The following is a 17,775-nucleotide window of genomic DNA, read 5'->3' as shown; positions in this document are numbered from 1 at the left end:
TCGAGGCGGCCGCTAATCTCTGCGCGCCTCTCTTTCCTCCTTCTCGCGGGCGGCGTCTGATGCTCAGGCAGAGTTGCGACACCAGGCGGGGCAAAGAGGCAGGCGGTGGTTTTCTCCGCCTCCCTATCTCCCGACGCCCCTTCCCGCTTTGCAAAGCGCCCCACAGAGCAGCCGGAGGAGCAAGTGGCAGCAGCGGCCGACCTCCCTTAGCCTGTAGGGGGCGTGGGAAATGGCCGTGGCCATTCCTGTCAGGGGCTGAGGAAGGGCGGCTTTCTGCCCGCTGCCTGGCGTCTGGTCTCTCTCTGCCCCCTTTCCTCACTTGCGCAGCCGGCGGCGGGAGGGGAAGATGGAGGGGCCCGAGAGCATGGGCTTCAGGCGGGTGGCCATCCGGAGGAAATCCAGCCCCAGCCTCAGCAGCAGCGCCTTGGTCTTCTCCCAGGCCGCCGCCGCCGCTTCGCCTCTTTCCCACCCGGAGAGGAGGAGAGACGTTGCCAGGGAAGCGGCGCCAACAGCGGCAGCAGCAGGTACAACTCGGGCTTCACCTTTGGGCTCTGAGCCGGGACCTCCCTTCCCTTCCCTTCCCTCTCCTTTCCTTCCTGCGCTTTGTTGGCTGTCCTGGCGTGGCCCGTCGCGCCCAGCAGCTTCGGTCTAAGGTCGCGCCGAGTAAAGTGCAGCAGGAGTTGGAAAGGCGTACTCTGCAAAACTGCAGCTGGGCTGTCTCCCCCCCCACACACACACCGGGGGAGACCCTGCGGCCAAACTTGCAGATGTTGCTGCGGGGTAGCCCTCTCGCAACAAAATCGACGGTAGTATTGTACTGTTGCAAATATACATGCACTGATCAACATAAAGTTTAGACTTCAAACTTATGTTGTAAGGTGTGGTGTCACTGGCCAGAGGCAGAAATGCTTCTGAGTAATAGTCGTTGGAAAATATATTTGAAGGACCAGCTGCATTTTACTACAGAATCCCTTGGCTGAATTCTTAAGTAAACTTGTTTACGATGTTCTGTGTCCTCCCCACTTTAGGTATGGAAAAAGAGGAGGGAGCTCCATGTTTTGTTTTTGTCTGATATTGGTGCCATTGCATGTTTGGGATGAAGTTTTGTGCAAGTATACTTTTAGAATTCTAAGGTGGTTTTAACTCTCGCCCACTGAAAGATGAAAGAAGTCTCTTATGCCAATTGCAAGTTTTTAATTTAAAGTGCTTACTTTTTCTAATTTGTGTGGAACACTTTTCTATCAAAATAGTGTGAAAATGTGTTATTGTCTATATGATTCTGTTTTGCAGTGTTAGTCCTATGCATGTAAACTTTAAAGTTCTGTTTTCTTTCCTGGTAAAGAGGACTTCTTTGAAATAAAAATTCTCCATCCCTCTCACACCTTAGCAAACCTGCTTGTTTTCAGTGAGCAAACCATCTAGAACCAACAAAGATATCAGTGAAAGATACTTTCTGCACTCTAGGTAAATGAACATAATGGATGCAGAGATCCTCTGAGCAATCATAGGTTTCTATGTATGCCAGGGTAGCCAACATGCTGACCTCCAGATGCTATGGACTACAACTCCCATCTTCTTCCACCATTGGCCATGCTGGCTGACACTGATGGGAGCTAGAATCCAACAATATTTGGAGGGCCACCGGTGAGCCATGTTCGCTGTACAGTAGTACCTCGGGTTACATATGCTTCAGGTTACGTACGCTTCAGGTTACAGACTCCGCCAGCTCAGAAATAGTACCTCGGGTTAAGAACTTTGTTTCAGGATGAGAACAGAAATTGTGCTCCGGCAGCGTGGCAGCAGCAGGAGGCCCCATTAGCTAAAGTGGTGCTTCAGGTTAAGAACAGTTTCAGGTTAAGAACAGACCTCCAGAACGAATTAAGTGCTTAACCCGAGGTACCACTGTACAGTGAAAAGGTATTGCTCTACAGAAAGCTTTCCTTTGGGGAGGTGCTAATCTTGTAGAGTGCTGGCAAAAGCTTTGGTGAACAGTTGTTGGAAGTGGTTTTTGTGTATGCATGTTAAAGGAAGAAGCACTGTGCTCATTAAGGATAAGATACTTGCTGAGTAGACTGTAGCTTCTTTTTATCTACTTGTGAAAGGTAAACTAGACCTTTTAAAAAATCACTCAATTTAACTGCATGACATCAGTTCCATGTTGCATGAAAATAAACAAAATGGGCATGAGTGCAAATATTTGTTTCATGTAAGGCGTTTGGAAATATGTCAACTATTTAGGTTATTGCTAGGGGGCAGAGAATTTTCACGAAAGCAACAGTACTGCATCCAGAGTGCTGGATAGCTTAGAGCGTGGGGAACTATTCTGTTTGTGTATTTCCTGTTTAAACAGATGGTAATGCTGATTTATAGATTTTTATTTACAGCATCCCCTTTGAGGGTTGCTGCTTTGTTTTTGCCTAGTAAAGAGCTGTAAAAATTGGAATGACAAATATGTATATATTGAGAGAAAGGGAATGTAATACGTACATCTGTAACACAAAGAATCCCCACCATGGGGTGAGCTCCCGTTGCTCTGTCCTAGCTCCTGCCAACATACCAATTTGAAAGCATACTGGTGCAAATAGATAAATAGGTACTGCTTGGCCTGAAAAGTGAGATGAGTGCCACACCCCATAGTTGCCTTTGACTGGACTTAACCATCCAGGGGTCCTTTACCAACTTTACCAACACAAAGAAAGTTGCTCAAGTTTGAGAGAAACATTAAATTGGGAATGGAGATCACAGTGAACAAAAATCAGAATTGGTTGCACATTGATGGATAAGTGGTCCTGGAAATTGCTATGTTAGGTTAACCTCATGTAAATGGTTGCCATGATGTGTGAGAATCCATAGGTTTCCAGGTAATCTACTTAGCTTTTGGTCAGTGCCCAAACTGGTTCAGAGTTTGAGGTAGAAGGTATATGGATGGAGGCACTTGTGAGCCAGCATGAGTAGCAGCAAAGCCATATCACACTGGCCAGTCCTTTTTGCCTGCCCACTAGTTGCCTAGTACCAAAGCAAGATACAAGGAGAAGGAAGTTCGTTCTGATTTCTCATGGTAAAAGGTATTCTCTTAAGGAAGTGAGTGCAAATTAGATTAAATGCACTTTTGTATCATGGGTCGAGGTACATTTGGGATGTATGTAGGGGGATAAGACAGTGCATTTATTCGAGTTCAGATTATATAAAACTGCATATCTTCAAGATGCTGCTTACCTTCAATGTGATACTGCCACTATCAGGCCCTCCAGTCAGACAGCCACATGATGTTTAAATTAATAGTCATTTCAGAAGAAAACAACTTATTTTCCAAAAGATAGGAAAAAAATCCTCGTTTTCTAAGAAAAACGTAGCCTTTGTGGTTATGGAGAATCCTTCCTCACTTCACAAACATGGGTAACTTCTGGTAATATCTATGAAACCTTGTCTCCTACATGCTTAGTAGTGATTTCCTTATTTGCTGGGGTGCTGAGCAACAGAAAAAGATTCTATAACCCTAGGGTTCGTGGACATCCAGTGAAGCTGAACATTGGAAGAGTCAGGACAGGTAAAAGAAAGTACTTACGTAGTGCATAGTTAAACTGGGGAACTTTGATGGCTTTAAAAGAGGACTGGGCAAATTCCTGGAGGACAGGGGTGGTGATAGTTACTAGCCATGATGGCTGCTCTCTGCTAGGAACTTGCAAGTATTGGAGGTGTGGAACATGAGGAAACATACTGGAAATGCAGTAGGGTAGAGAACTTTGGTTAATCACTACCATTAATGGGTTGTGCACAGAAAACCAGTTTCAAAGTACAAAAGTAGCAATACCAATTCCTGTTATAAACAAAATTGCTAGTAGGTCTTTTTAACAATGGGGGCCATAGCTCAGTGGAGCAGATTTGCCTGAAATGCTGTTTCCCTGTCTGCAATGGATTCTCTCTATTGCCTGTAAGCATCAGCTACTGCAGTGATTCCCCTCTGCAAAGGGAACCAGAAGACTATCTGTATGCAGTTCAGTGCTTCCTGCAGCATGGGAAAAAGCTGCAAGAAAAGCTGCATTTGTTCTTCATTTGTTGCTGTGTTTATCTAATGTTTCTTATTGTTGTTGCTATCTATTTGTGAAAGCTTTCAGTAGACTAATTTGTTACTTCAGTAATACAGTGCTGAGCTTGTTAATGTTTTATGATATGAAAGTTGGAAGCGCTAAACTAAGTACATAAACTGGTGTGAATTAACCTCCCCCTCCATCCCTCTCCGCCACTGCAGTGACGAGAATAAATACCTTTGGGCACAAGCTGTCCTGCTGGGAATCATTTGCTACTCACTGCTGTGCTCTTGACTGAAACACATTGATGAGTAATTTTGTTCTTGTATTGTTTAATGCAAAGAATGACTGAGCTGAATGTGGTGTATGTGTAAAATACATGGGAGTCCTTGATAATATTTTATAATAAAAAGCATCATGCAACAGAAAGAAATACATATATTCTATAGTCACATGCAATATATCATTGTATTGTAGAGTTGGAAGGGGACCACGAGGGTCAACCCCCTGCAATGCAGGAATCTTTTGCCCAACGTGGGACTTGGACACACAACCCTAGATTAACAGTCTCGTGCTCTGCCAGCTGAGTTACCCAAGCAGGATAATTTATAAGAAAAATACTGTATCCTCCTTTGCACGGTTCTTCAGATTGCTGCCTGAAGAGAAACAGAACATTGCAGCATGGAGTTAATATATCTCATAAGGAAGTTCTGCATCATAAACAACTATGAAAAAGACTCTCTTCAAAGGTTGCAGCTTCTCCATGTTTTCTAGAGTCTATTTCCGTTCATACAGCTAAAAGTTCTAGTTTCTTACTTCCGATCTTGTGTTTTTGGAGAAGTTTTAATTTTCTGCTTTTGTAATTTGAGCTATCAACATTTACCCAAACAACTACTAAATCGACACGTTCATATAATACCTACCAGGAGGAGTTGACCATTCAGTAGTCCTATAACATACTGAGTGGTGCTTTTGCACTGGTCAGAAGATCAATCAATCAATGTTGTGGGGTCCAGTAAGCTCTGTAAAAATATTCTGTGGAGCTGAAAGTAAATTACTGTCCAAATAGAGACTGAAAAGTCATTTAAAGCAAATTTCTGTAGATTTGGATTATCAAGTTCCTAGGACACAATTCTGCCAATGTATATTGTATTGATTTTGGTGTGGGATCATGCACTTATCTCTTTAAATGAACAGGGCTTATGGTTAATATTGGCAGAATTGTGACATATGGCTTGAGTCCAGACCTCTTGTAACCCTTGGCTTTAAAGGAATTTGCCTTATTTCAGAAAGGGAGATTGTTGTACAGAAGCATCCTGCATATTTAGCTGATCGTCTTTTTACTATTCACCCAACCACATTGAATTGGATGCATCTTTTGTTGTTCATAGGGATAAGCATCCTTATTTGGAAGGGACTCCGAGGGTCATCTAGTCCAACTCCCTGCAATGCAGGAATCTCAGATCATATGTGACAGGTGGCCATCCAAACTCTGCTTAGAAACCTCCAAGGAAGGAGAGTCCACCACCTCTTGTGGCAGTCTGTTCTACTGAACATCAGTTACTGGCATTTGCATTTGCATTTGCAGCAGGAATAGCCATTCCAGAGTTGGTATAGACACCAAAACTTCACTACTATACTACTACAGTATAATCAAATTGCTTCATGAATTCCTGCTACCATGATTTTTTGAAAGCAGTGACAAGTATTTGAGAGCTGTGGTCACAACTGTCCAGGAAGGTGTTGACTTCCAGCGACCCATTGCAGCTCCAGCAAGGCAGCTGATGGCATCAGCTACCATATTACTGATTAAAATCAATCCCATTTGGGGGTAGCAGAACACGTAAAGTGGCACACATTTCTGCATGAACCAGAAGCCACCAGAATATTGAATGTTACCCAGTTAATGTTCTTTCTAGCAGTGGAGCTTTAAACTCCTCCACTGCTCACCAGTCCTGGGGAAGGAACGCCAAATCTAATGCATGGCCTGTCCATGTATGGGTCCTTTGCTATGTTGGGGCAGCCTCTTCAGTTATTTCGGTGATGCTGAAACACCGAGCTGCTGCAACCAGAGGGGCCACAGCATAAATGTTGATCTCCCAGCAGCTTGGGGCTCTACAGTGGTACCACTGGTTACGTACTTAATTTGTTCCGGAGGTCCGTTCTTAACCTGAAGCACCACTTTAGCTAATGGGGCCTCCCACTGCTGCCGCGCTGCCGGAGCACGATTTCTGTTCTCATCCTGAAGCAAAGTTCTTAACCCAAGGTACTATTTCTGGGTCAACAGAGTTTGTAACCTGAAGCGTATGTAATTTGAAGCGTATGTAACCCGAGGTGCCACTGTACTCCAAATCAGTGGCTTCAGTCTTCTAGGTAAGGGTGCATTCTAGGCAGTGGGATAGGTATATTTGTCAGAATTGTCAACTTTCGGTGACAAGTGTGTGATTCTCATGCCTCTGTGCCTTGCAAAACATGCTGAAGTCTTCTGACAGGAATGAACTGTGTCTCTACTGAACAAATGCAAAGCGTTGATGCCCAGCAGCTAGGCAAGCTCACCTCTCATTCAGAAGCTTTTTCCTGGCATTGCAGAAACAGGCCTCTGTCAGTACTGAGAACAATGGAACAGTGATTCACTAGATTTGTTAGTGCTCCCAGCAGCTCCTTTATATTCAGTGCAGTGCATTCCTGGTTTATCTGTCCTTAGCTGCCTGGAGAGGCAGAGCTGTGAACACCCTGACCAGTTAAAGATCTGGATCCTACTTCTATCTGAGATGGAAAGCTGTCTCTGAGCTACACCAGTTCACGCTTCAGATGGAAATTTGCATAAGTGAATGCTTCTCTACACACAAGTTTTTGCATGTACAAAATTAGCATGTTGGGCAGAACTTGGCTCACAGAATCAATAGTAGAGTTGGAAGGGAACACAAGGGTCATCTAGCCCAGCCCCCTGCAGTGAAGGAATCTTTTGCCCAGTGTGGGGCTCAAACCCACAACCCTGAGATTAAGAGTCTTATGCTCTACCAACTGAACTATCGCAGACTCCTGGGGAGAGACAGCACACTGCTTGTTGTGGGCAGTTTTTCTTTTAAGTTGTGAACCATGGCAAATTGCTTTTGAGGTTGTTGCTGCTTTTACAATCAGTTGGAATCTGAATTTTATTAACTAAATGAACACAGTACCTTCTGCAGCAGGGGTTCTAGTGTGCATTTAATCAGGGTAAAGTGCCCTCCCTCTCCGGTTTCCCCCTCCTTTCTTTTTTAAGGATGGAAAAGTACAACAAAGATGGGTAGGTTGTGGGGGGTTTGTTTTGGTAACTGCGCTTCCGGGGCTTTGTCTGTTGCTCCAAGAATTATGGCAAGAGTTTCATAACACAGGGCAATTTCAATTAGTATAGGTTGGGAAATTGCCCAGTATTTTTGCATATGTTAGGAATGTTGCCCCATTAAACTTGGTAGATGGTGCACCAATGGTAGTGGAGGTTGATAAAGCTGGTCCTTGAGCATGAGTTTTTTTTTTATGGGGGGGTTTGCAGCTTTTTGGTTTAAGAAAGGTTCTAGTTGGAATTAAGTGCGACAAAAGGAACCTGTGTGGTGTAGACCTTGTTCCAGTCATGTTCTCTCAGCCTGGGTGTGTGTGTGTGTGTGTGTGTGTGTGTGGTGTTGGAAATGGGGAAACCATGCCTTTCAGAGAAGGGTGGTTGATAACATTGTTTTATTTCATTTTTAAGATAAATTGAGAGAGGGTGAGATGGGGATTCCAGGAAGGCGGAAAAGCATGAGAGCGTTGTGAGAAGTTACATGCCGCAAGTAAAAATGGGAAAGCTGGGACTAAGAGAGAGAGGGATACACCAAAGAGGCATTTAAAAGAATTGTTTCAGGCTTTGTGGTCTGGTGCTACAAACAGCACAAAGGCTGAGAGAAATAGAGCATTAAGTGGATTACAGCTGAAAGCAAGTAGAGAAAAGGGCACAGAAATAAAACTGTCAAACAAGAGCAATGGGAAAGGCAAGAAAGGTTGAGCGGAGATTGGAAATCTTACCACTCCAATGGAACAAAGAACTAAATGTTGCTGTAATTGCCTGCTAAGCTGTATGAAACCATCTGCTGTTCTGGTCTTCTAAATTTACTGTTTTTTTTTTAGTACCTGAACCAACTCATTCCATGAGAGAGAAATACATTCCGGATAGAGTAGAAATATAATAGAATACCCCTTATTGCCAGAAGTATGACAGCACACTTCTAGAAGAGTAAAGGAGGTTTTCCCTCCATATTGTTGTGTTGTAGCAGGATCTGGGCAAACAGGTCTTCTGAGAAATTAACATAGCAAAGTGGATTGGACAGGGGAGAAACTATAAACAGTACAAATGTCTAGTCACTTGGTTCCCTTGAATAACATGTGCTAATTAAGATCAAGAAAATGTTCAACCCTGCTTCTTGCAGGTGTCATTTTGAGAGAGCCTCACCCAAGTATTTTCTCCTGAATTTAGTACAATTAACCTCAATTATCAAATGAGTCTTGTATGTGTATTGCATGAGAGATAGTAAGATATAATTATGTTAGTATTAACTTTTTAAAATGCATATCTCTTTGAAAAACACTATACAGTTTATGCTTGTGGAGTAAAAATGTATGGTATTTTCGGTTTAGTTGAAGTGAACAAGGTGGTGGCATTCTGTGGTATATAAATCAGGCTTCAAGCTCAATCATGCTTGTATTCAGGCTCCATATTAACAGAGATTCATTAGCATTTCTGCGATGAGGATAACCTGTCTAACTTGTCTGAATGCTTAAAAAACCACAGAATTATTTATGCTGCAGCATGTGGCATTTTTAAAGGTCTGAAGTAAATGGACCTTGTGATGCAGTACTTTACGGATTTTGTCAATATGAAGTAACGTGAGAAAGATCTTAGCAGATAATTAGATCAAGATTTGACTGATGATATTTGGCTGCCCATCTGTGGGTACAAGTCAAACATTTCAAGAGAAATCTAATAGAAACAATTTATCTTCAGATTTATTGACCTTTGTTATGCCAGAGCATGACTTGTGAAACGGCTAAAGAGTAGTCGTTACCTGTTGCAAACACATGCAGAGATTTTGGTAGCAAAAATAACAAAGTTTTGATTTGTAAGAAATACATAACTTGGATAGAAAAGCCATATAAAACATTCCTGGAGTCGATCATTCTCACCACTACAACTTCCGTGCAAATGTAGAAACATCTATCATTGGCAGAGCTCCCTTTCCATGTAAGACTGTCCACTAGTGGACACACCACTTGATAAAAGAGGGAATGATTTTAAAAGTGATATAATAATAATAATAATAATAATAATAATAATAATAATAATAATAATTAATAATAATAATTTATTATTTGTACCCCACCCATCTGGCTGGGTTTCCCCAGCCACTCTGGGCGGCTTCCAACAAAGATAGCTCCAAGTAATAGGTAACAGAGAGCTCAGAAGTCCCCCATAGATTCTAAAGTCACTTCTGCTTTCTCCATCATCAGTCTTTGTTAAACAGCCCTTTGTCAGACCTTTTTATTGCTTGTTTGTAATAAATTAAGTTCGTTACACCCCCTCCATCTGCTACGTAATCCAAATACTATTTAGATTAGTTATCTGAGGAACATGTGATTTGTGTGTTCCGGGTGTGCATTTCCCCTTTGTTGAATGTAACAGTAAAGGGCAGGCAGTTAGCCTTCACCTTGGAGCAAGGGACCAGTATCTGCCTGCTACATGCAGCAAAGAGGTGTGCAAATGAAAAACCTACTTCCACTACAGCTGAGCCTACAAAAGGTATGATTTCCTTAACTTGTGCCACTAAGCTAGCATGCACAGCCGTGATTTAGGACTGTGGGGAGTGCTATTTGCCTTTCTAGCTTGATATAAGGCATGGGTAGGCAAACTAAGGCCCAGGGGCCAGATCCTTCTAAATCCCAGGGACGATCCGGGAATCAGCATGTTTTTACATGAGTAGAATGTGCCCTTTTATTTAAAATGCATCTCTGGGTTATTTGTCTGGTGTTTTTACATGAGTAGAATGTGTGCTTTTATTTAAATTGCATCTTTGGGTTATTTGTGGGGCATAGGAATTCATTCATCCCCTCCCCCCCAAAAAATATAGTCTGGCCCCCCACAAGGTCTGAGGGACAGTGGACTGGCCCCCTGCTGAAAAAGTTTGCTGACCCCTGATATAAGGAATAGTCTCTGAACTCCTGAGCATTTCAGCATTGCTTATTTTTCAGGAGATGGCAAATTCTAGCCCTTGAGACCATGGAGAAGTTTCTGATGGCTGCTGACTTCGATAGCTTTAAAAGAGGACTGCACAAATTAATGTATGAAAGGACTATTGATGGCTACTAACTATGGTGGAAATATTATGGAAAAATTTGTTTTGATATCGCAAAACATTTCTGATCCATATTATGTGTTTGAGTTTTGTGTTTGAATGTTTATTGTCACTGAGCATGGTATTATGGTAGCCTCTAGCCCTGAGTAACTGCAAACAGACCAAGAACAGAAACACACAGTAAAAACAAATCCAAGGGTGTTGCAAAGATAAGCAAGGTCAGAGAGAGAGATTAAGAATAGGTCCAAACAGTCCACATCCCTGAAAATCACTTTTTTAGTACACAGGTTGTTAGAAATGAAACAGCAGTCTCCCAAAGCATTAATATATACTTGCCCTCTTAGGGTTGTATACAGATTTGTTTGAGAGATTACAGATTTTTAGGAATCAAGCAAATTGCTCCAATAGTGTTATACAGATACAACTGGCTGCCAAAACAAATTATGTTCTTCCTATTAGCCTGTGAAGTACTACTTTTGTAATAATGCTAAGAAGCTGCTTTTCTCGGCATCTCTAGTTTCTAAAAGGATAAACTAAATTGGATAGAAATTTAGTTTACTTTGTTTAGTTTTTAAAAGTTTTGTATTTTCTAGATTTATTTTAGAAATTGATAGTGTTAAAACATACTTTCAGTGCATTCTTTCTGCTTTGGTAGAAGGACAGAACTTCAACTCTGGTCTGCTGGATTGTTCTGCACACATGTAAGCGGATAATATATTCAGGTTTATGTAAATTTATTCCGTGTAGAATGCTCCAACTACTGCACAATTGCGCTCATTTCACATGCTAGCAAGGTTATGCTTAAAATTCTACAAGGCAGGCTTAAGCAGTATGTGGACCGAGAACTCCCAGAAGCGCAAGCTGGATTTCGAAGGGGCAGAGGAACCAGAGACCAAACTGCAAACATGTGCTGGATTATGGAGAAAGCTAGAGAGTTCCAGAAAGACATCTACTTCTGCTTCATTGACTACGCAAAAGCCTTTGACTGTGTCGACCACAGCAAACTATGGCAAGTTCTTAAAGAAATGGGAGTGCCTGATCACCTCATCTGTCTCCTGAGAAATCTCTATGTGGGACAAGAAGCTACAGTTAGAACTGGATATGGAACAACTGATTGGTTCAAAATTGGGAAAGGAGTACGACAAGGCTGTATATTGTCTCCCTGCTTATTTAACTTATATGCAGAATTCATCATGCGAAAGGCTGGGCTGGATGAATCCCAAGCTGGAATTAAGATTGCCGGAAGAAATATCAACAACCTCAGATATGCAGATGACACAACCTTGATGGCAGAAAGTGAGGAGGAATTAAAAAACCTTTTAATGAGGATGAAAGAGGAGAGCGCAAAATATGGTCTGAAGGTCAACATAAAAAAAACCTAAGATCATGGCCACTGGTCCCATCACCTCCTGGCAAATAGAAGGGGAAGAAATGGAGGCAGTGAAAGATTTTACTTTCTTGGGTTCCATGATCACTGCAGATGGTGACTGCAGTCACGAAATTAAAAGATGCCTGCTTCTTGGGATAAAAATTAGTCAGAGTTAAGATTTTACCTGTTTTAACTAAATGCTAGGATTCAATATTTACATGTTTGATTCTTGCCTTACAAAGCTGTGCTGTTGCTTTTAAGTGTGAGTAATAATCTGCAGTGCAGAAAAGTCTAAAATCCACATGAATGTGAAATAATGGAATTCTGTGTCTAGATTCTGATACGGAATTTAGTAGGTAAATCTGTGAAATCTCATAGTGAATTATAGGTTATTTCTTGCCGCTGTCCCCTGACTCAAGCTCTCTCCCATCTTACCTGTCGCCTCTCTCTGACCTTGAGGAGGCTTCATGGCTGCAGTAGGTGCCCAGAGCAGCTTCGGAGGAGAGTCTCTGAATACCTGGTTGCTTCATATCTTGCAGTGCAGGCAGGCACACATTTAAAAATAAATTCACTTTCAACTAAAAATGACCTAAGCAGCAGAAAGAAAATTAAATTCCACCAGAAATAGGAAAGTAGGATTAATATACCATATATCTCCTGTTGATCAGATGCTTTATCATTTATTACCTCACCTTCCTGTTTAAACCTTATCAAAGATACTTAAGGGGATATCTTTGTTATCATTATCTTTGTGCGAGTAACCTTGTGGAAACTTGAAGTCTTTCTCCAAGCATTGCCCTAACGTAATTAATAGCTGAATTCTATGCATGTTGGCTTCGGAAGTTAGTTCTGCTCTGTTTCAGTGGAGCTCAACTCCCACGCTAAGTGTGCATGCGACTGCATAATAGCTCTCCCACATGCTATTGCAAACTGCAGAGTAATATTTTGTCATTGTGCCCTGAATCATCATCTTGATTCCCTCTCTCTTCTATGCCCTATGAATAATTATAATGAATTCGAACGTTGGCTCACTCAACCTTTTTTTTTTAGTTGATCCTAATTTCTCTGCTGCGAGAATGTTTTTAATTTCTCCCCTAATAAGCCATCATTGGTACTTGCAGTTTACATCTCTTTGTAAAGTGAAAGTTGGCATTACTTGTTTAGGTATAGCTTGTAAAAGTTTCACTGCATATCAGATAGCTGGTAGTTACTACAAAACTTGCAAAGCTACTTCTGTTTTTTCTGAAGATATCCTGATAGGCTTATGTAAAATGAATTCCTCAGGTAGAAGGTGGGGATTTTTTCCCTTCTAAATTATTGGCTTTAAAAAATATTTATTTCTCAGTGTATGATAGATACCTGTAAATGAACTGCTCTGGTGACTTGTAATTGTGTGTCATTAGTGACTGCCAACAAGGAACTATTGAATGCAAATTCAAATTACCGTTCTTTTCCATGTATAACACGCCCCCATGTATAAGACACCCCCTATTTTGGGGGACTAAAAATAAATGGGGGGAGATTGCCCAGAGTTCTTGAGCTTTTTTTGTGGAGGATTGCACAGTTATTGAGCGGCAGTACTATACATGTATCCAGGAGTAAGTCCCATTGAACTTGTGTTGCTCCTAAGTAGCCATACACATAATTGTTCTCTAACCCTTGAAGATACTCCCATTTCTCTGTTGTTGTTGTCATCGTTTCCCTTCTTCTTCTTCTTCTTCTTCTTCTTCTTCTTCTTCTTCTTCTTCTTCTTCTTCTTCTTCTTCTTCTTCTTGCTGTTTGAGTGAATAAAATTTGCTTGGATTAGAGAGAACCCCCTCTATCAGTTATGCTGATAGTTTTATTTCCATGGGAAGGGAAGAAGTTTAGCATGAAATAAAAAATAAAGGATATGACTACCCTTCTGCAAGTGTGTTCTCACCCCCCTTCTTTTGTTAAGATTCTGAAAGGCAAGAAAAAAGGCCTATGTACCAAATCTAACTGTTGGGGCGCAAATCTACATTCTTGATCTGAACAAGAACATAGAATCATAGAATTGTAGAGTTGGATGGAATAAACCAGGGGTTGACAAGGTTTACCTTGCCTGGGCCGGTTCACTTCAGCAGAGATCCCTCCGTGGGCCACATCACACATGCACGATTTCCAGCATCTGCATCTGCACAGACGCGATTTCCCCAGTTTATTGGGGGCTGAGCCAATATAGTGGTACCTCGGGTTAAGTACTGGAGGTCCGTTCTTAACCTGAAACTGTTCTTAACCTGAAGCACCACTTTAGCTAATGGTGCCTCCAGCTCCCGCCGCGCTGCCGGAGCACGATTTCTGTTCTCATCCTGAAACAAAGTTCTTAACCTGAGGTAATATTTCTGGGTTAGCGGAGTCTGTAACCTGAAGCGTATGTAACCTGAAGCATATGTAACCTGAGGTACCACTGTAGTGACATTCCATATATATTGCTCTGCTAAATTATCACATTGGGATGAATTTGGATTCTGCTTTCTTGCCTATAAGCCTTAGAAGGAGATACAGAGCCAGTGTGGTGTAGTGGTTAAGAGCAGTAGTCTTGTAATCTGGGGAACCGGGTTCGCGTCTCCGCTTCTCCACATGCAGCTGCTGGGTGACCTTGGGCCAATCACACTTCTTTGAAGTCTCTCAGCCCCACTCACCTCACAGAGTGTTTGTTGTGGGGGAGGAAGGGAAAGGAGATTGTTAGCCGCTTTGAGACTCCTTAAAGGGAGTGAAAGGCGGGGTATCAAATCCAAACTCTACTTCTAAATTCCAATAGTGATTCAGCGTCTCTTGTTTTGTCCCTCAAATCACCTGGAAACTGTCCAAAACATAAACACAGTGGTACCTCAGGTTACAGACGCTTCAGGTTACAGACACCGCAAACCCAGAAATAGTACCTCAGGTTAAGAACTTTGCTGCAGGATGAGAACAGAAATCACGTGGTGGCAGCAGCAGGATGCCACATTAGCTAAAGTGGTGCTTCAGGTTAAGAACAGTTTCAGGTTAAGAACGGACCTCCAGAACAAATTAAGTTCTTAACCCGAGGTACTACTGTAATCATGTTGGTCTCCTGCTGATAAAACAGAAGGAGTCTAACATCTGATGAACTGAACTCTAGTCTACGAAAGCACATACCACAATATGTTAGTCTTTAAGATGCCGCAAGACTGTCCTGTACAGTGTTGAATCAATTTTCTTCAGCAGCTGATCGTTTCTAAGAAAACAATTTACTCATAGACTCTTCAGCAACATTCCCAAAAGATGATTGCTGAGTTTATTTAACGAGTGTCCATTGATTTTCTTCCCTCATGGCTAAAATATGTAATTTGTGAGTAGGTGGTTTCATCTCAAATATACTTTGAACAATGTTACTAATATGAGGTTGCTAGGCAGCTTCCTGCTTTCTAACAAAAGCCTGCTTAAGTGCAGTAGCAAAGGGATTTGAAATAACTGATAAATTTGTTGCACCATACCCAATTAATTTTTACTTTGGAGCTCATCTGTTCAAATGAAAATTCATTTCAAAATGGCAAAGAGTCAAATTTTTGCATACATCGCTTTAGATTGAATACAGCAAATATATTTGTGTATAGCTAAGTGGCTTATGTACAGGGTTTGAAGTCTAGGGTATTCTTAATCATTTTAACAATTCAAGGCCAATCTTAGTTTCCTATCATCTGTATATTAAATGAATTTTAGGGGTGAGTAGAAGAACTCTACTACTCTTCAGGTCTCAAGTGGCCATATGTTTAAGGTGACAAAATTCATGAAACTTTGATGCATTGATTGATTTGCTTGGGCTTGCCGATCAGAAGGTCAGTGGTTCGAATCCCTGCGACAGGGTGAGCTCCTGTTGCTTGGTCCCAGCTCTTGCCAACCTAGCAGTTTGAAAGCACATCAAAGTGCAAGTGGGTACCACTCCGGAAGGTAAATGGCGTTTCTGTGTGCTGTTCTGGTTTCGCCAGAAGCGGCTTAGTCATGCTGGCCACATGACCCAGAAAAACTGTCTGCGGACAAATGCCGACTCCCTCGGCCAGTAAAGTGAGATGAGCGCCGCAACCCCAGAGTCGTTTGTGACTAGACTTAACTGTCAGGGGTCCTTTATCTTTACCTTTACCTTTGAGATCTATTTTTTAGATATTTATTTATTATTTATAGCGGGAGTGGCCTCTTTTCTTCTTTGGTTCCGTTCCATGGTGCTCTCATAAAGGAAGAATTCAGAACTCACGAGTACAGGAGTAGAATTGAATGGAAAGAACTAAACCCAGGATTGGGGAGCAGAGAAGGCTTGCATGAATGTGATTCTTCCCATGTGGCCCCAAACCTTTAAGATAAATTCTGCATTCTTGCATTTTAACAAAGCAGGTGGAACATCATAAGAGCCTGCTGGATCAGGCCAATAGCCTACCTAGTCCAGCATCCTGTTCTCACAGTGGCCAACGCCAGCTAGAAGCTTGTGGGAAACCCACAAGCAGTACCTTAGCACAAGAGCACTCTCGCCTCCTGTTGATTTCCAGCAACTTGTATTCAGAAGCACTGTTCTCTCAGACTGTGGAGGCAGAGCATAGCTGCTATAGCTAGTAGCCCTTGATCAGGGGTCTGCAACCTTTAAGACAAAAAGAGCCACTTGGACCCATTTCCGAAGAAAAAACAACTGGGAGCCGCAAAACCGGGAAGGTGACGCCGGGACGGTGCGTGAATAACGCACGCACTGCCCCCATGCGACGTCACAGCCAGTACAGCACCCGCCACAGTGGGGAGTGTCGGGGCGCACAATGCGCCTCCTCCCCTCGCTAGTATCCGCCCCGGAGCCGCGGCAAAGGTGTAAAAGAGCCACATGTGGCTCCGGAGCCGCGGGTTGCAGACCCCTGCCCTTGATAGCTTTATCCTCCACGAGGATGAGATATTGGCTCTGTATCAAATAGAACTTAATTTGTGAAATGTCTGGCAATTTAGCTCATAATATTCATATCCCTGCAGATTTGTTAATTTTTTTTTTAAAAAAATAAAAATAAAATACCTAAGCGTTTGAAGGCAAATGCTATCCTTCCTCATGTTTTAGATAGAAACCCCCCGAACTTGAAAAATCTTAAAATACGAGCTTGAAAAATACAGTTGCATATCTTTTGGATTGATCAGTACTTCCGTTGCTTCATGTTAGTGTGCTGTTGAATCTCAGCAAGTAGTGGCTTGTTGGGTCAGTGTGCTTCTTTTCTCTAGTGATCTGGAAATTTAACATATTTAAAGCCATTCTGTGCTGCTGGCTGCTTATCTTAATAGGGTGCGGGGAGGATTTCTAATTAATGTCTTTTATTCAGTTCTGCCTTGTCTAGTGCATGTTCTCAGTGAGTTTTATTTGTCACAAATTATGTAGGACGGTGGCAGTACTCAGTAATGTCATCCTATGGTTCTATCCATGTTATTGATCAAAAATTCTATCAGTATTATCAAGCAGTGTTTGTTGAGTGCTGTTAGCTAATGCAGCCTGTAGTCACAGAACTAACAATTTCCAATACATGTTGTGACAGCAGGAAAATGTTATATTTTGCTACTACCAAAAAAAAAGAAAGAAAAGAAAACACCATAGTTTTCAGCAAAATGTGTTTTGTTTTTAAATTAACAATTCCAAAGGTCTATTAACATTCAATTATTATCAGCAAAAAAACCCCTCTTTTAATTCTCATTACTTGTTCTTGGTTATGGTTTTGTTAACTGCATAGAAACTGCTCTAGTGTTTACGTGGTATGCAGATATGTGCAAAACAAATGATTTAATTGCATGCCACTCTCACAATAGATGAATCATTAAGACTTCAAGTAGGATGGCTGCCACAGAAAATGGGTATTATTGTCACTTCTGTGCTGTTGCTGCTGCTGCTGCTGTTGTACCGGATAGTTTTATATGAAAGATGCAAAAACCAGTAGCGGAACACAGAATTATGAAGCATGGTAAATATCTTAGTGTGTTGTGAAATCTCTTCAACATGCTTCATGGGAAGCGATTCATAAATGAT

General features: G+C 41.9%; 1 protein-coding gene across 2 annotated transcripts in view; it reads left to right on the top strand.

Annotated features, from left to right (window-relative positions):
• The first annotated feature begins 212 nt into the window (after positions 1–212).
• Positions 213–17,775, top strand: part of FGD4 (FYVE, RhoGEF and PH domain containing 4) — a 109,104-nt gene continuing 91,541 nt past the window's right edge. Inside the window, exon 1 of one of the 2 annotated variants that reach the window (XM_053405986.1) lies at positions 213–524. In XM_053405986.1, the coding sequence (XP_053261961.1) occupies positions 347–524 (178 nt within the window). In that variant the 5' untranslated portion in view covers positions 213–346. The remainder of the gene's footprint in view (positions 525–17,775) is intronic. The other variant, XM_053405985.1, reaches the window with a different exon arrangement.

Source organism: Podarcis raffonei, chromosome 10 (assembly GCF_027172205.1).
Source record: "Podarcis raffonei isolate rPodRaf1 chromosome 10, rPodRaf1.pri, whole genome shotgun sequence".
Taxonomy (NCBI): domain Eukaryota; kingdom Metazoa; phylum Chordata; class Lepidosauria; order Squamata; family Lacertidae; genus Podarcis; species Podarcis raffonei.
This window is presented reverse-complemented; position numbering and strand designations above follow the sequence as displayed.